The following is a 13,951-nucleotide window of genomic DNA, read 5'->3' as shown; positions in this document are numbered from 1 at the left end:
GCAATTTTCTTCTTTAGTGTCCGATTTAGTTTTTGGCGCTTCCAGCGCTTGGTTAGGCCCCGTCGTACCTCCCATAGTTTGAGGAGTCGCTTGTCCACTTCCGGCGCTTGTTCTGTTCGATCTACCTCTTTGGTGTAGAGGTCCCTGATTTGCTTGAGTTGTTGGCTCCATTCTTCTACTGAAGCTATATCCCCTTTTAGCTGTTTGCAGTGGATTCGGAAGGCGTCCCACTCTGTTAGGGTTGCCTTACCAATTTTCCTCTTGATGCTTTATGCTTCCGTGCTGATCCTAATGGTGTAGTGATCGCTTCCCAGATTTTCTTGCAAGTTTTCTCATTCCACTTGCTTGGCGCCCCTGACAAAAGTTAGGTCGGGACATGTGTCCACACTGACGCTATTCCCCTGTCTAGTAGGTTGGCCCTCATCTGTTAGTAGTTCGCAGCCTATGTTTTCCGCTGCTGTACAGATGCTGCGTCCCTTTTTGTCTTCAATTCTGCTGCCCCATTGCAAGCTTTTTGCGTTAAAATCCCCGGCTATTATCAGGGTGTTTTGTCCCGCTATCTTTTTTGCTTCTGTAAAGAGTTTAATGAAGTCTCCCCTATTTTTAGGTGGGCTGTATAGATTAACTATGAAGGTACTTTTAGCTTTCCGCTTCCTCTTGGGGATTATCTCGGTTACTATGTGTTCGAGCTGTGTATCCTCGAATTCTTTGTGTGCAATGGTGGTGATTTTGTTACTAATAGAGTAGCTGTTCGTCCGTTCTCCTGGCAAGTATATCCTCTCAGGGCTGGAATGTAGTTTGTCTCTTGTAAAAGTATTAGATCTGGTGGGGTTCCTCTAGTGCAAATGAACTGCTGTAGGAGCCCTTGTTTGCGCTTGTAGCTCCTGCCGTTCCATTGCCATATCTCTAGTTGGTTTTGTCCTGCCATGTCGATGTATTAGAGTTTGCGTTTGTTCCCTGGGATTCTGATCCAAACCTGCGTTCATTGTAGAGCCGGTCTCTGGCGTCATTTACAGTTCCCTGTGTGTTTTGATTCGTTACATAATTTCGAAACCTCTGATCCTGCATCGCTATCTTTTGATTTAGCTGCTGCATTTGCTGTTCAATTTACTGTATCATTGTTTTCAAATCGTCTATTGGGGAGGTTCCTCCTTCGATAGTCTTTAAGCTTCCTACGCTCTGCTGCGGGGGTGAGGGTGCCCTGACAGGCAAAAAATCTGCCTTTCGCGTCTCTTGTATTTCTGCTATTAGTTCACTTATTTGTTTTTCGAGCTGCCTGTTTTCTGCACGGGTCTGCTCCTGTTCCCTCTTAAGATTATTAATTTCGGCAGTAAGCCTTTTCTCGTTTTCTGTTTGTGTGTTTGTGTTGTCGCTGTTGTGCGGAGCAAAAAGCGTCTTGGGTGGGCCGGCTCCCCAGCTCACCTTAACTCCGCCGCTCTTCTGCTGTAGTTGCTTCGGCTTCGCCCAGGCCTGCTGACCGCCCAGGGGTGGGTTGGACTCGTCCCGCTCCCGGCTCCGGCCCTGGCCGCGGCTGCCACTGCGGCCCCGGCTGCGGCTCCTCGTCTCGCTCCGGCAGTCGCCTCGCTTCTCCTAGTCTTCGTTCCGGAACCAGCGTGGGCTCCGCGCTCCGCCTCTGCTTCGGCTGCGGCCGCGTCGTTGCTGACCCTGGGGTCCCCATCGTAGTTCGCTCGTTGTCTTTAAACGTTGCTTGCAGTCCTTTGTGCCGGCTGCCACACAACAAGCACTTGGCTGGGCATTGATGGTGTTCCTCTGGATCCTTTTGGCCACACTGCCTGCAGGTCTTGATCCCGGGAATCGGGCAGACGTCGGACCGGTGTCCCTGCTGACAGCAGATGTAGCAGATCTGTCTCGTTGGTCTCTAGGGATAGCACATTTCTCCCCCATAGTTCAGAACTTGCTTAGGGAGGATGGGGCCATCGAAGGTGATGACGGCAGAGCTCGACCGGCCTAGCATTCTTGCCGCCGAAATCTTCACACCCTGCGTTCGGGTTCGTATGTTTGCCTCGAGTGTTTTGGCAGGGGTGCCTGGGTCCACCCCGTGGATTACCCCGCACAGCGTTCCCTCCGGTGTCGCCGCGTGTGCGTTGATGCCGTAGCTGTGCTCTCCGAACTTCAGCTGCGTAATCCGTCTAATTTGTTGAGCAGCGCTTTCGTTGTCGGTGCTTATAATAATGATGTTGGAACCTGTGCGCAGTCGGATAATAAGGTCTTCTGCCTTCCATCCATGTCCGGCGGCTGCAACCACCGCCCGCGCCACTTGGTGAGTCTGCAGGTTCTTCAATGCTAGTCCCTTTGGCCTCAGGACTATTTTTAAGTCGTCCTTGGGTAGCGGTGGCAGTCTCCTCCTCGGCGCTCCTTCCCCCTCTCCTTGGTTCGGTGGAGCTGGCGTGCCACCTGTGCTCTTCGCCGAGCCTAGTGAATTTCCATTCCCTAGCCCTGTCCCCGCCAAAAATTCTGCTTGGCTGCCGCGTTGGCGTTTCTTCTGCCGCTTGGAAATGGCTATCTTCCATTCCGCGTTCGCGTCGAGATTTTGACTTACTTGTGACGTTGTGGTCGCTGGGGTGCTGCTTTTCAGGCCTTGAGTGGCTGCCGCTGGTCCGTGGTCACGGGTCTCCCCGCCCGCGTCTTGGTAGTCTTCGTCCATGATTTCGTGGTTTTCGGCCATGAGATTCGTCGGATCTCGTTGCGGTGTTTGTCCTAAGCTGTGGTTGAGGTAGAACTGGGGACGCTCACTCAGCAGAAAGGGGAAGGTCAAGCTGAACAACACTGGTGGCGCAGTTGATGAGGGCTGAATGCTCAGACAGGAAGTCGAGGCCAAGAATGACGTCATGAGGGCACTGGTCCAGAACAGAGAACATAACGGATGTATGGCGGCCGGAAATAGTCACACGGGCTGTGCATAGTCCAACCACAGGAAGCGTTCCGCCGTCGGCAACGCGGAGAACGGCTGTGGGTGCAGGGCTCAGTACTTTTCTGAGGCGGTGTCGGAGGGTTGAACTCATGACGGACACGTGCGCGCCCGTATCGATCAGGGCTCTCACAGGGACTCCATTGATATGAATAGCGAGCAAATTTTGGTATGCGCGGAGGGCTAAGCGAGGATTTTGGGACTGGGGCGGTACTGCAGTGTCTAATTTTTCGCTTGAGAGCGTACGTAAGGGCCAGGAGAGGAGCGACGGTGTAGGGGCGAACGAGACTGCCGACGCAGGGTGGACGGGGAGCGGCTGGAGCGGGAAAATTGGCCGTTGACTGTAGCACTCTGCCGGGCTTAAGGGGGCGTGAAGTGGCTGGGCTGTTCGTCGTTGCGGTGAGAGCTGAGAGGATTGTATGCGCTACGACGGGACCAATAATTGCGCTAGTGACGGGAGATGTGGCCAATACGGTGGGAGAGGAAACAAATGGGCCTGTCGTCGGGTGTCCGCCAGTGGTTACGGTTACGTCGACGTGGAGCGAAGTAGGAAGGTCGGTCAGGAGCAATCGCAGTGATGTCGGGTAAGGATGAAGGACGTACGGGGCTGACGGGTTGGAGCCCAAGATTTGCAAGCTCTCGACGGACGACGGCTTGTACCATAGAGATGGTGGGCAAGTGGTTGTCGCCACCATGTAGGTGCAGGGAGGCAGGGGACATGGCTTCGAGTTCGCGTCGAATGATGCAGGTCACATTTTCTGGAGGCGCAGGAGTTTGCCGCTGCAGCAGGTCTTCACATGAGCAAGTGGCAGCCGTATTCGGGAGGCGTGTGTACGGCTTTCTAATACGCCTGCTTTTAGCTTCCTCGAAGCGGCGACATTCCTTAATAATGTCGTCGACTTTAGTGCAATTTTTGTAGACGAGCAGGTCGAAGGCATCATCGGCAATCCCTTTCATCATGTGACCCACTTTGTCAGATTCGGGCATGTTATTGTCCAATTTGTTGCAGAGAGCCAACACGTCCTGAATGTACGAAACATAGGATTCCGTAGAAGTTTGAGCTCGGGATGCGAGGTCTCTTTTAGCGGTGAGTGTTCGGTCGAGCGGCCGTCCAAACAGGTCGCGCAGTTTCTGTTTGCAGACGTCCCAGCTGGTCAAGTCATCTTCGTGAGTCTCGTACCAGACTCGGGCGGTGTCTTTCAGGTAGAAAATTGCATTTTATATTGCCGCAATCTACGCTCCGATGGTCTTTCATTGCTGCTCGTCATACCCCAACATCTACTCTCTTCTGTCCTTGAAGAATTCCACGATTTGCCGACAGCCGGCCATCTTGGCATGTCCCGCACGTACGCTCGAGTGCTGCACCGCTTCTTTTGGCCTGGCCTGTATCTTTCCGTCAAGCGTTACGTTGCCGCTTGCGAACTGTGTCAACGTCGGAAAAGGCCCTCCATTTTGCCTGCCGGTCTCCTACAACCCATCGACGTACCTCCGGAACCTTTTCACCATGTCGGCCTCGACCTTCGTGGCCCTTTTCCCACGTCCCTCTCCGGCAACAAGTGGATCGCTGTCGCGACTGATTATACGACTCGGTACGCCATCACCCGTGCTTTGCCTACCAGCTGCGCTACCGATGTCGCCGATTTTCTTCTCCAAAACGTCATTCTTCACCATGGCGCCCCTCGTCAACTGCTCACCGACCATGGTCGTTACTTCCTGTCCCGAGTGATTAATGACATTCTTCGTTCGTGTGCCACGCAGCACCAGCTCGCGACAGCTTACCATCCACAAACCATTGGGCTTACGGAACGGTTGACCCGCACGCTCACCGGCATGTTAGCAATGTACGTCTCGCCAGAATGTGACTTTTGCGAATAACTCTTCGCCCGCCGCGGTGGCTCAGTGGTTAGGGCGATCGACTACTGATCCGGAGTTCCCGGGTTCGAACCCGACCGCGGCGGCTGCGTTTTTATGGAGGAAAAACGCTAAGGCACCCGTGTGCTGTGCGATGTCAGTGCACGTTAAAGATCCCCAGGTGGTCGAAATTATTCCGGAGCCCTCCACTACGGCACCTCTTCTTCCCTTCTTTCACTCCCTCCTTTATCCCTTCCCTTACGGCGCGGTTCAGGTGTCCAACGATATATGAGAAAGATACTGCGCCATTCCCTTTCCCCCAGAAAACCAATTATTATTATTATTATAACTCTTCACGGGATGACACAACCGGCTATTCCCTTTCTACCTTTTGTTTGGTCGGCACCCCATCTTGCCTTTGGACACACTCATGCCGTCTTCTTCAGTCGCCACCACTGTTTATGCTCAGGACACCATCGCCCAGGCCTCGCTGGCGCGCCAAATAGCCCGTAGCCGGCTCCGCGCCTCACAGGCTTCCCAGAAGTATGCCTACGACCGCCATCACAGGGCGGTCGAATATGAATGAACCCGGATCACTAGTCCTTCTCTGGACGCCGTCACGCAGCGTCGGTCTCTCCGAGAAGCTCCTTTCTCAATGCCGGGGCCCTTACCGTGTGGTGCGCCGTGTCATCGACGTGAACTATGAAATTGCAACCCTTGCGTGTTCGCCATCGTCCTCCGGCCCCTCCACCGACGTCGTCCATATATGCCGCCTAAAACCTTATCACGACGTACATACGTCGCCACTCTAACGCCGAGACGGCGTCTCATCAGCCGGGGGTCCTGAAGCGGGAAGACGACGACGAGACTGAGCGAGTGAACGGGTGGGCGAAGACGAAGACGACAACGAAGTTCTGACTGCGTTCCGAGTGCCGCTCTTAGCTGCAGATTCGCTGGTGTACATAGCTGTAAATATATTCTTTCCCGCAACAGTATGAATGCCGTCGGCTCACTTGTTTTGTTTTTGAGGAAAGGAAATGGCACAGTAACCGTCTCACATATTTAGATGGACACCCGAACCGCGCCGTAAAGGAAGGGATAAAGGAGGGAGGAAAAAAATAAAACTGAAAATTTAAAGTTGGATTTTGAGGAAAGGCGCGGAGCTGCGGAGCGGCCATAGAGTTTCTTACTATTAACTAGAGGGAAAGCTGGCGGCGCTGCACCAGAACATCTATGGGCCCGCAAAGAATCATGGGGCGGTGATCTACTTGGTGCGGGACAGTAGGTTTTGTTCAGGAACAAAGATTGGCGTTACTGAGATGTCCCATTCTGTAACCACGGCGCGCACCGCGCGCCGACGACTTTGGCGTAAAAGTAGTGTGCACAATCCATAGCAGCGGAAACGCAAGAGCACAAGACGCCAATAAAAGGTATTTGTTTTTTTTTAAATGCTGTGGAAAAATCTTTTGCAATCTTGAAGCGACAACATTTTTTTGGACAACATATTTCGTTTTAAAAGTGCACCTGTTAGGCACGAAATATTGGCTTTTGTTGTCTTTAATACTTGGCCGATAGGAGAGCCAGCCAGCGCTTATTTTAAGCAAAGTTCGCATTTACACGATTTTTGCTTGTTTGGCGCCATTTATAGACAGGATATTGAATGATAGGACACTCTAAATTCTCGAATAACGTTTTTTCATTATTTTTTGCCTAAAAGTTGCAGTTCTGCAGTCAGTAGCTCTCCGCCCCATGACGCTTAGAGCGCCCATGGTGGTACAGGTGGTCTCTTGGAATCTCCGTGCAAACTCCCTTAGGCGGGGCGCCAGCTTTCCCTCTAGTTAATAGTGAGAAACTCTATGGCAGCGGCGGAACACCTCTGTCTCGGTGCTACTAGTGGCGCATTTGCAGTAGTGACTAGAAAGCGAGAGAGAGAGAAAAAAAATTGCAGGACTCTTTAGCTTCGTCTTTAAGAGTGAGACGCGACAGCGTGTCGCAGCGTTGCCGAGGAGTACACGAAACGCCATTGCCCGTTCGGCGCGACGCGTGGCCTGTTGGAGAATTTAAAGAAAGGACGCCTGTCTCACATTTTTCGGTGGGCACCCGAACCGGGCCGTAAGGGAAGTAAAATGAAATGAACAATTGCTTTTAAGGAAAGGAAATGACGTCCGCCTCACATTTCTCGCTGGGCGCCCTGATCGCGCTGTAAGGGAAGGAAAACTCGATCGATCGATCGATCGATCAGTCAATCAATGAATCAATTCTTAAGGCTGTCGCGTTAAAATCCCTTCCCTTGCGGCGCGGTTCAGGTGTCCACTGAGATGCACCATTTTTCGCTCACGGCAAAGACGCCAATGACACCGGCTTTTCTGCGACACGAGCTCCTTAACGTTGTCGCGTTAATATCCGCACCGAGGCGCGCGTTGCGATGTCATGTGCCTCTTCGAAGTACCGCCACGGCGAAATCGCAAGTTCACGGCCAGTGAAGCTTTCGCTTTTAAAAAATCTAGGCAGTCATAAACTGGTAGAGAAGCTTCCATAAACGTCCATACATCCAAAACATGGCGGCTGTTAGGCTCAACTGCGCCTCTGAGTGCTGAGGAGGGGGGGGGGGGGACAGCACATTTTTTATATCTCGTGGCGCGCGGAGTCGCAATAAGACGCTACCAAATGCCTTGAACAGCAACAGAAAGGAATCGTGAACATAGGCCATACCTCTCGCCTCGAGGTAACTTCATTGCCATCAGATAAGGCGCGCGCGTTCTCTACATGCCTTCAAACGCGACTAAAGAGAACTGTGCAGAACAGCTGTGCATTGCGCTAACTTGTTGTCACCAAGTGTGGTGCGAGGTTGCAACGAGACGCCGACGAACGTCTTGAAATGCAAAAAAAATGTTGGTTAGCTCAGCTAATCCGGGATATACAAAGCGAAAGATGTCGGCGCTCACTGTGTTCATTGGCGTTGGCGTTGACAATGTTCTAGATGGCGGTGGCTTTGCAAAACGAACGGCGCATATTGGCTCCCTGGATATGCGGACGCATCATTCATGCTTTGATACAAGTGGCGGTGGTGAGAGAAAGAGATGTGGCCTGAATGCATTAGCGCTGACAGCGTTGTGCCTGACATGCGGCACTGCGGGAATAGGTAGTCCGCCGCGTTCATTTGGTGATCAATCTCTCGCCATAAATCATTAGCTACATGCCACATCTCAGGGTGGAAGGTAGGGCGCGCTGCCTATCCAGTGTGCAGAACGCAATCAAAGCACGCTTGTGCAGTTGGACGCCGACGCCACGTAAATGAAGCGGGATTGAGGTTTCCACTGACCCACGGAGCCGGTTGTGCGCATTTCCTTCCGTGAAAATCAACGGCCTTTCCAAAGTTGTCTACGCCAATGAACTTTATGAACGCCGTCGGCTCAACTGTTTTGTTTGGTTTTGAGGAAAGCAAATGGCACAGTGATCGTCTCACATATCTCGTTGAACACCCGAACCACGCTGTAAAGGAAGGGATAAAGGAGAGAGGGAAAGAAAATAGAGAAAACTCAAAATTGAAGGTTGTATTTTGAGGAAAAGAACGGCGAGGCGCACGTTGTGACGTCATGTGCCTCCTTGAAGTACCGCCACGGCGAAATCCCAAGTACACGACCAGTAAAGCTTTTTGTTTAAAGCCATGCCCGTTCCTTGCTTGACTGTGTTGAGTGGCGGGTGATGCTGCAACCGTAAGAGGGTAAGGGGAAAGGGGAAATTGTACAATGAAACTCAGGAAAGGTAGGCCACGGTTTGTGCGAGGGACAGCACCTTCGGTTAGAGCAATAGCTCGTTGAATGCGGAACTACTAAATACCGCACCTTAATGTGGTAGCGTTTATGCACTGTTCCATATTGCGCCTACGGCGTGACTGCATCGGCTAAAGACAGAAAAGGGCTCTGCTCAACGTTGGTTTTGCACGTTGATATAGGGCAGCTATTGCTTATGGATGGTAGGTCCATAACAAACAAAAAACTTCGCGAGCTAGACTGAAGCACGGAGGAAACAGCAAAGGGCAAGCACTGACTAATAGCAGAACGCTTTAATGAAACAGAAGAGGCATGTATGCGCACAGAAGGTTAGAAAAACAAAAACAACCTCTGGGTTTTTTGCGCAAAAGACACGACACAAAAGAAACGAGGCGCTTGTCCTGTCTACTTCGTTTTTTTTGTGTCGTGTCTTTTGCGCAAAAAACCCAGAATGCTTAGGCACCAACTAGCCTGCAAAAACATACTAACAAAAACAACACATGCCGTCGATGTAGGACACCATCTCATCTGACCTTGCAACACCGTGATCAGCGCATGTTTTACACACTAGAGACATACCGCATCATCAACGCGTCGAATATGTGCCAGGCTAGAGCTTTACATCGATGACACGTGTTAATATGAATCCATAAAAGGACGCCTAACTCAGTGTCCTTATTCGTTGACATGTCTTCCGACCTATCAATTGAACAGTGCCGAAAGCAAAATTGCGAGAACTGCTGAAGCAAGGCGGCACGACTACAGCGAGACCGAGGCGCGTGAACTGCATTAACCCTACTGAACGTGAAGTGCTTGAATTTCTTAGCCGCCAGTGCTTTCGCAGTACATCTGTATGTTCCTTCCTGTGGGTTGAGTGGAGAGTGTGGTTGAAGCTTGCGTGAGAAGGAGGAGGTGAGAGGGCGAGCGGAGGAACGATAAGGCGTGAAGGAAGTGATTTGGATTCGACAGATGGCGCCCTTCAATTGGCGTTTACAAGTTCTGCCTTGACCCAGATCTGCGTACGCCGTGCCTTGCAATCGGGACCAAAGACAACATACGGCATCTGCGTACCAAAAATATGCCTGCCCTCTTTCACTGTTTTTTCTGTTCGCATATTCGAGATTCTCAATCGTTATTAATTTGTGGAACAGATTCGGAGCCATGTATTCCCTGCCTCACAGACGATGGCTGTGAAGCATGCCGTATGAACGGGAAGTCGGCTGCGCGCCTCCTTTCTTCCGGGATCTCACTCCCCTGAAATATCGGTGACGATAAGTGCAAATAAATTGTCTCTGCTGCGCAGAACCTGGTGGTGAAGGTGGTGGATGCGATTCGTTGCGCCTGCTGGCTCCTGGCCGATCAGATGCACCGTGAGGGCCGGCTGCCGGAACCTTCGACACTGTTCTTCCTCGACCTGGCCGAGATCGACCAGCTGCTGCGCACCCGTTCGCCACGGCTGGTGGCCAAGTGAGCACTCGAGAGGAAATACACTCCCCGCATATCAATCGTTACCAGTGCACCTTTATAGTTATCGCCTACTTAAAAACACTTGGCTTGTATACAATTTAGCTTTGGATCTGCTCAGCTAATCTAGGATATACAAAGTGAAAGCTGTCGGCGTGCATTGTCTTATTGGCGTTGGCGTTGACAACTTTTAGACTCCGATGATTTTGAGGAATGAAAGGGCGCATAACTGGCTCCCTGGGTCAGTGGACGCCTCGATCGCGCTTGGAGATACGTGGCGGTAGTGAGAGAGAGATGTGGGCTGCATGCATTAGCGCTGACAGCATTGTGGCAGACACTCGGCACTCCAGCAATAGGCATCAGCTTTCATTTGGGTGACGAATCTCTCGCGATCAACCATTAATTCAACTGCCACCTGCCACGGTAGCAGGGTGACGTGCGCTGCCTATGCAGTTTGAAGAACGCAATTGAGCGTTGCAGATGCCAAGCCGCGTCTACTTGCCCGACCAGAGCCTTCACCATCTAACCAGGTTAAACGGACGTTAAACCGCAGCTAATGTTTTTATCCAGCTGAGCCTCGGCTAGATCACGTGGTAAGGCAGCAGCAGCTACCTCCCTTTCCCCTCACCTACCCGACAGAGCTTGGAGGCTGCCCTGCACGTCTGTCCACGTTAGAGCGACATTGCCCTCTTTGCTAGGACCCGAGCTAACGCGGAAGCCACAGGGGTTCCGGACTAGGGACCTTTCTTATAATTTGTGAGGGGCTGGCCAGTCTCCCCTCTCTCCTGTAAATATCTTGTAAATAGCTTTGAATAAATGTTTTCCACCACCACTACCGCTGCGGCTGGGGAGCCCTGGCGCACTGGCGGCGCGGCGAAATTACGTGATACGTTGCTATGACATCGGCGCCATGTCACGTGGTGTCACGTCGTATTGAAGTCACGTTTTCCGAAGCCGAGTTTGCTCACTCCTGCTAGGCCGGTAAAGCTTTAGTTATAAAAACTTGCAGGTTCTAACGGAGTTCAACCGTGTAGACGTGCGAAAGCTTGTGTTTAGCATGACTGGCTCATGGTTGGTTTGGTTTATAGGGGTTTAACGTCCCAAAGCAACTCAGGATATGAGAGATGCCGTAGTGAAGGGCTCCGGAAATTTCTACCACCTGGGGTTCTTTAACGTGCACTGACATCGCACAGTATACGCGGGCCTCTAGAATGTCGTCTCCATCGAAATTCGACCGCCGCGGCCGGGATAGAGCCCCCGTCTTTCGGGCCGGCAGCCGAGCGCTATAACCACTCAGCCACCGCGACGGCTGACTGGCTCATGGCTTTGCTTTCTCGTTGGCATGTCAGACGTCGATATTAGACTCAAGTTAAGTTCTGATTGAGGTTACGCTATTCTGATCTGTTCGCGCTGCAAATGAAAGTTGATGAAGACGGCTATAGGGAGTGCAATGCTCTGTCGTAATCGCCTATGGAGATTTGCTTGTTTATGTCACTACACCTTGGCCAATCCCCTCGTGTGGGTATGCGCCATGTTTTAGGAGAAAGAAGAAGCGCAAGTGTGGGCTGCAATATAACATCAGGGGAACAACAACAACAACATTAGGCGTCTTTGGCTGCAGCGTATCCTATTCAATCTAGAAAACAAAATGCCGCGATAGTCTAGTACTCTCGCGCAGCGGCCTGCGAATGTGATCTGTTCGCGCCGCCGCGGGTTCGACTGCCAGTCGTGAATATCGTGCCCCGACGTGGAGTCTTGCCAGTCGTACTAGGCAACGGCGCAAGATCAAAAAATCGAACGGCACAAGATTAGAAGATGACAAGTTTTTTGGTCCGTGTTAGTGAGCGCATGAGTGCTTTCGAACCATTATTATTGCGCTAGTTTGCTTGTCGCTATAGCTCAACTACTCGTACTCTCCACCGCCACTACTATAAAATTGTTTCTTCCCAACCCTTTGTGCACAATGACATTTAATGAAGTTTTACATGCACGGAAATGACACCATTGCACTCTAGCAGCTGAATGACAATCATTTCAAATAATTTAACCACTGGTTTACAATTAAAAAGTTGAGCATAAGATTTCCACTGTCTTCGTGACGAGAAATTAAAAAGTGGTACGCATTTGCAACACGGTCGTTTCCACGTATACAAAAAGTTTAGGAGAGCTGAAAAACACTTCAAAAGCTTTTATGACCAGTTCGCTGGAGAAATGACTCATAGCTTTACGCGCGCAATAAAAATGACATTTATTCCGCTCAATAACTTTATGCAGAACTGCTTTTCCGCGGATCGCTGAGTATGCAGATTCTTGATACCGTCATTCAGGGAGTAATTGGAGAGAGTACAGTGTCTTTAGAAACGATACTTCAATTCATGTCATCATCATAATCGCCGCCAGCCTGACTGCGTCCTTTGGAGGACAAAGGCCTCTCCCATACCCCTCTAATTAACCCTGTCCTGTGCCAGCTGCGCCCAACCCTATGCCTTCAAACTTCCTAATCTCATCCGCGCGCCTAACTTCTCTGTGGCCCCCTGGCACGCTTGGCTTCTGTCGGAATCCACTCGGTTACCCTTAAGGGCCAGCGGTTATCTTGCCTTCGCATTACATGCCCTGGCCAGGCCCATTTCTTCTTGATCTCGACTATGATGTCATCAACGCACGTTTGTTCTCCGACCCAGTCTGCTCTCTTGGTGTCTCCTAACCTAGCACTTATCATTTTTCTTTCCATCGCTCGCTGCGTTTCCTTAATTTAAGTTCAAAAGTTTTCGTTTGCCTCCACATTTTGCCCCATAGGTGAACACTGGTAAGATTTAGCTGTTATATACTTTCCTTTTGATGGATATTGTTACACTGCAATCCATAATCTGCGACAACTGGAGAAATTCGTTTTGCCCGCTTCTTACTCTTTTAGTTATTTCGCTCTTGTGACCCGGATCTGCGGTCGCTACCTGCCCTAAGTAGACGTATTCACGTAACACTTCGAGCGCCTCGCTACCAATTGTAATCTGCCATTACCTTGCGAGACTGTTGAACATTACTTTGGTTTTCTGGATTTTAATTCTTAGATCCACCGTTCAGTTCTGCCTGTCTCAGTCATTGATCATGCTGCAATTCATCTCATCGCTACGCTTTCTGCCTGTCCTCTCACGTCTTTCATTTCAATTCTCAAGTCTGCCTGCTATTCCTTTATTTCCGCTGCCACAGTTTATCTGCTTCCAGTAGCGTTGGCAGATGCCGCCGCTAGCAGGTCTTTTCCTTCCTTTTTTATCATCATTTTAAATAAAAACTGCTAATAATCCATCCCCTGAGTGAGTTAGCAACGCGATGCCACCCAAGAATTGCTGTTTAGTCAGGTTTTCTCCATAAACTTCTTTCCCCGACTGTTCCCTACTCAAGCCTCTGTATAAAACTGAACAGGTGGTGAATAGCATCGTGTAAACCGTTTCTCCATGACCGATACCCTTTCTTATTAGTATTTTACTACCGTCTTTATGACGGACTATTGTTGTCAAATTGTTATAGATATCTTCGAGTATTTTTACATAAGGCTCACCTTAACCGTGAGTAAGTAATTCAGTAAGCTTCCTACTGAGTCAAATGCGTTTTCGTGATCTATGAAGGCTAGGTTAAGGGGTTCTTTATATTCTGTGCGTTTCTCTATCACCTGAATAATAGTGCGAATAGGATCTATATACTCTGCAATATCCTTTACGAAAGGCTGCCTGATCATTAGTTGATTGAAGTGCAAGGTTGTCCTTACTCTGATAGCGATGACCTTAGTAAATACTTTGAAAGCAACAGAGAATAAGCTGATCGACCTGTAATTTTGGAAGTATTTCACGTTCCATTTCTTATTGATTAAGTTGATGTTAGCGTTCTTCCAAGCTGATTGACAGGTGACAGGTGACAGTAACGACTGTTACACAGTGTA

At 50.4% G+C, this 13,951-nt stretch overlaps 1 protein-coding gene across 4 annotated transcripts in view; it reads left to right on the top strand.

Moving 5' to 3' along the window:
* Positions 1–13,951, top strand: part of LOC144122121 (rifampicin phosphotransferase-like) — a 798,972-nt gene that overhangs the window by 766,100 nt on the left and 18,921 nt on the right. For all 4 annotated transcript variants that reach the window (XM_077655660.1, XM_077655659.1, XM_077655661.1 and 1 more), the window contains one exon: positions 9,857–10,020. In XM_077655660.1, coding sequence (XP_077511786.1) covers positions 9,857–10,020 — 164 coding nt within the window. The remainder of the gene's footprint in view (positions 1–9,856; positions 10,021–13,951) is intronic.

Source organism: Amblyomma americanum, chromosome 2 (assembly GCF_052857255.1).
Source record: "Amblyomma americanum isolate KBUSLIRL-KWMA chromosome 2, ASM5285725v1, whole genome shotgun sequence".
Lineage (NCBI taxonomy): Eukaryota > Metazoa > Arthropoda > Arachnida > Ixodida > Ixodidae > Amblyomma > Amblyomma americanum.
This window is presented reverse-complemented; position numbering and strand designations above follow the sequence as displayed.